The 4981-nt window shown below is 21.1% G+C and overlaps 1 protein-coding gene across 1 annotated transcript; it reads right to left on the bottom strand.

The window, feature by feature from the left end:
- LOC131601047 (uncharacterized) lies at positions 1 to 673 on the bottom strand. The gene has a single exon (XM_058872766.1). It carries the CDS (start codon positions 608 to 610, stop codon positions 221 to 223), a length of 390 nt encoding a protein of 129 aa, XP_058728749.1. The 5' UTR covers positions 611 to 673; the 3' UTR covers positions 1 to 220.
- Between the last annotated feature and the right edge of the window lie 4308 nt (positions 674 to 4981).

The raw sequence follows: 4981 nt of genomic DNA, 5'->3' as shown, positions 1-4981 counted from the left end.
TACAATTCAATAATTCAGTGTATCTAATAATTCAATGTATCTTGTTGTACAAGAATAATTAACAAAAGAAAAAAGAAATGGTAGAGAATGAAACAACAACTAACAAAAAATTATAGTCAAATCAATCTCAAAGAAAATAAAGAAGAAAAAAAATCAAGAAATTGTTTATACATGTCCTCAAAAAAAAGTAGAAGAAAAAGAAAAACATAATAATCTATAACTATGTTGTTGTTCCCTGTGACCGATAACGTAGCTGCAACGAAATTTGTCTTTCCAACAGAAGCTGTCGTCGGAAATTCGCTATGAAAATCTCCGATCTCTTATCAATGTCATCATCGGAAGGAATACTCATGGTTCTCTGAAGACACCGCGGCGGCGACGGAGAAAGAGACTCTTCTGAATCGGTTTCATCGGAGGAACAGATCATCAATCCAGGACGGTCGTTGAAACTGAGCTGGCGTTTGGACAAAGATGAAGTGCCTCGTAGCAGTTTTGCAGCGTTCCATGTTTGGTTGAGAATTGTTGAGCTTATGAGAAGCTTTACTTTTTGCACCGCGGTTCTTAGGCGGTGTAGTAGAGATTTGTTGTGGTTTTTGTTGGGTGTGGTCATGGTGTGAAAGATGGGAGATTGTGGAAATGATTGTTTTGATTTTTGGTTGGTGGGGGATGGGTTATTTATAGGATGAGTTGAAGGTGGAGTGTTGGAGAAGATTATATATACTCACTCAATTTAAAATGAGAAAAAGTATTTTTATTTATTTTGGGATGAAAGAATATTAAAATAGAGGAATTTTTGTTGATTAAATAAAAACTTAATATTTTTTAGTCTCATATATTCAATCGATCTCTTGATTTTTTAAAATATATTATGCTAGTCTTTATTATTTATTCACGATTGAAAAACTCATTAATTGATATATGATATATTTTGAAGAATAAAGAATTTATATATCGTTTTTTAAATTAGGGGTTAAAATATATCTAAATTTAATAATTGAAAAAATTTCCTAAATACCCATCGGCTTTAGATTAACAACAACTAGATCACCGACCCGTGCTTCGCACGGATATATTAGAAATAAAATTACATTTTTTATAACAATTAATATTTAATTTTTTATTTACATACAAATTTATTTTATAGGCCATTTAAATTATGTTTGCAATTATATTATTACTATTTTAATGTGAAAGCATATAAAATTATGTTGTAGCTCATTTAAATTATATTTGTAATTATACTATTAATTTTTTAATATGAAAGACAATAAATTAAAAAAAAAAACTATGATAATCTAAAATGTATAAATTTAAAGAAATAAATATTAATTAACAAAAGAATATTATTAAATACTTCTTTGTAGACTACATGTGATGTTGTATCTATATCTTCACATTCATCATTGGTCTCTAATATCTTTAACCATTTCCTTGAAGTAACCCTTGATATGAGAACATATAGTTGTCCGTGAGAAAAAAAATTGATTGTGGTAGATATACTCTAACATGTTTGAGTGAGTATCCTTACTTTTATTGATAGTGGTGCAAATGAAAGAATAAAAGGAAATTGACGTTGTTGAAATTTAAAAGAGATTCTTTTTTCAGAAGCATAATTAAAAATATAAAAAATAGTTAATTAAAAAAATAAAATATATTTTAGAGTTGTTACTTAAGTTTAATTGTCCATTGGAATTCATCATAGTATCGTATATATGTAGATTATTTTACATGTATATGTAGATGTAGATGTAGATTTCTATTTTTATTTAATTTTATTATTAAAATGATCAATTCCACTTCAAGACATTTGATATGTACTACTATTAATGTGTATAAAACCGTGAACCAATACATACTGAAAAATTTATACACAAATATTAATTACACCGCTTATGTAAAACATCATCAAAGAAATATTTGAAGAATAAATTATACATTTTTTATATTTAACATTTCTCTAGGTGATAGATGATTATGAAATTTTAGTTGATATTATACTCTACACTAAATATTATGTCCAAACATAATACTTGTTTGTTCAATAAACACTTTATATGATGGTAATATCACAAAAATTTGAGAAATCATTATACTTATTCTACAATACTTACATCTATGTCGAATTGAAACATTGCACCCATAAAATAACAAACTAACAAAAAATATATCAATACAATAGGATTTTTATCGATGTATACATTAGATGTATATATTAGAGTTAAAGACATTTACTTATGCACCTACATGAATAATCATTTCATAGAACTCCCAAGCATGCAACAATGATGCAACACAAAGTTATGATCTTCTCCTGATTCAAATCATCAAATAAAAGATAATTAGATAGAAAGTTATAATAGTAGAGAAATAAAAGTTGTATCAATATAAAAGAGAATTGAAATATTTATAATATAATAATTTGAGTCTCTATTCTCTCACAAAAACTAATATTGAGGAGTATAAGTTAAGAGATACTATAATTTTTATCATATAAAATTGAAGAGACCAACGATTTGTATTTAGAACACATTGATACTTCAATATCACATATTTATATACAAAATGATAACTGACATCATAATAACAAATAATGACTAATAAAACTATTAATTAAAATTTATATTAATGCAATAAGAAATGATAAATGATCATAATCATGAAAAAATATGAGTTACAAAATATTAAAAAAATGTAGCTTAAGGATTAAGAATATGAGTTTCACAATATATTTATTTATTTTATCAAAATCTTGTAGTAATAATCTAATAAATTACTACAAAAAATAATAATGTAACAATTTGACTTATGTGTTTTTCCTCAATAAATTATAAAATTAATTTATTTTAATAAATACATTTTTACTATAATAAATTATGAATAGAATTTTTTATAATAATAAATTATTAAACTAAATTTATTAAATTATAAAAATATTGAAGTAGATGATTGAAATTAATGAAACTTTACATTAATTGTTTAATAGTCTTAAAAAAAATATAATTGTAGGTTTTAATAAAATATTTACTAATAATTTTAATAAAAAATAACTTAATAAATTGGCATATGTGGTTTTTCTATATAAATTTTAAAATTAAAAATATTTTAATGAATGAATTTGTATTATAATAAACTAAGAATTGAATTTATAAAATAATATTTAACTACGAAATTTTATTTATTAAATTTTAAATTTTTTTTATAACTTATTTATCATATAATGTTCATGAAATTAATAATATAGTAATGTTTGTATCATATAACTTCCATGAATTAAAGGTATTGATGAGTTTTTGAAATGAATTTATATTTTATATATTTTGTATATACATTTTTTATTTTTTATTTTTCCTCTATTATAACTTATTTATATAAAGAATCTTAACATATAATTTCATGAGTAAAAAAGTATTTATTTGTTAGAAATGACATATATAAATTTAAATTGTAGTCATATTTTCTTAGTTCTTCCATGTTATATATATATATATATATATATATATATATATATATATATATATATATATATATATATATATATATATATATATATATATTTGTAATATTATTATTATTATTATTATTATTATAACTATTAATATTTATAATTTTTGTTATATGTTTTTATTATGTAACTTCCATGAATTAAAGGTATTGAAGAGGTTTTGAAATGAATTTATATTTAGTATATTTTGTATATTTATACGATTATTTTTTATTTTTTCTCTATTATAAATTATTTACAGAAAGAATCTTAACACATAATTTCATGTATAACAATATTTATTTTTTAGAAATGATAAATATAAATTTAAATTGTAGTTATATTTTTTTTTGTTATTCCCTATATTAATATAATTAGTTGGATAATATACTATTATTATTGTTACTATTATTATTATGTTTTTAAATTTTAATTTTTTTATAACTTATTTATCATGGAAATTAGTATTTAATTTATAGCAAATTAATTATATAAAAGAGTAACGGGTTCGGAGATATAACTAATAGATGCTTCAAATAAATAAATATATATATTTATTTAAAAATATGTTTCATAATATGTGCCAAATCAACAATTTCTTAACATGCCAGTTATTAGATTATATGATAAATAATATATTGACATACCAAATATTAGATTATATGGTAAATAATATCGCTATTTGTTTTTAGACAGATAATAATAATAGATTATATTGCCTGATATAATGTGCGAATAGTTGATGCAAGTTGAGGAATTAAACCAAAATTTTGTGTAGACCGTAATGTAGTAAATTTAAAAAACTCATTACTTAAAATTTAAAATATATTTAAATCAGTATCATTAGAAAGTAGACTAAATTATAATAGTTGATATTTAATTTTTTAACATGGCAGATATTAGATTATATGATAAATAATATCTTGACATGCCAAATATTAGATTATATGGTAAATAATATCGCTATTTGTTTTAATACAGATAATAATAATAGATTATATTGGCTGATATAATGTGCGAATAGTCGATGATATTATTTTTAATAGTGGTAGTTGAATATTATATTATTATTCTCATTTTATTATTATTATTATTAATATTATAGTTTAATATTCTATTATTATTATTATTATTTTATATTATTATTCTCATTTTTATTTATTATATTAATATTGTAGCTTAATATTCTATTATTATTATTATATATATTATATATTAATGTAGAAATAATTTAATAAATAATATTATTATTTTTATTATTAATAATTATTAATGTTGAATTAATTATTATTTTAATTGGTTTTATTGTTATTATTATATTTATTCTTAATGTAGGGTTAAATTAGTAAAATTAAAATTAGGGTGTAGGGTCATATTGGTAAAATTAGAATTAGGGTTTGCTCTTAGATTTGTTATCAGGTTGACATGTGGCTAGGGTTGCCATCATGACAACCTTCCATTTATATATATTAAGATTAAGATAAGATGTTATTATTACCC

This window comes from Vicia villosa, linkage group LG1 (genome assembly GCF_029867415.1).
Source record: "Vicia villosa cultivar HV-30 ecotype Madison, WI linkage group LG1, Vvil1.0, whole genome shotgun sequence".
NCBI classification, from domain to species: domain Eukaryota; kingdom Viridiplantae; phylum Streptophyta; class Magnoliopsida; order Fabales; family Fabaceae; genus Vicia; species Vicia villosa.
The sequence above is the reverse complement of the archived record's forward strand: the minus strand, read 5'-3'. Positions and strand labels throughout refer to the sequence as shown.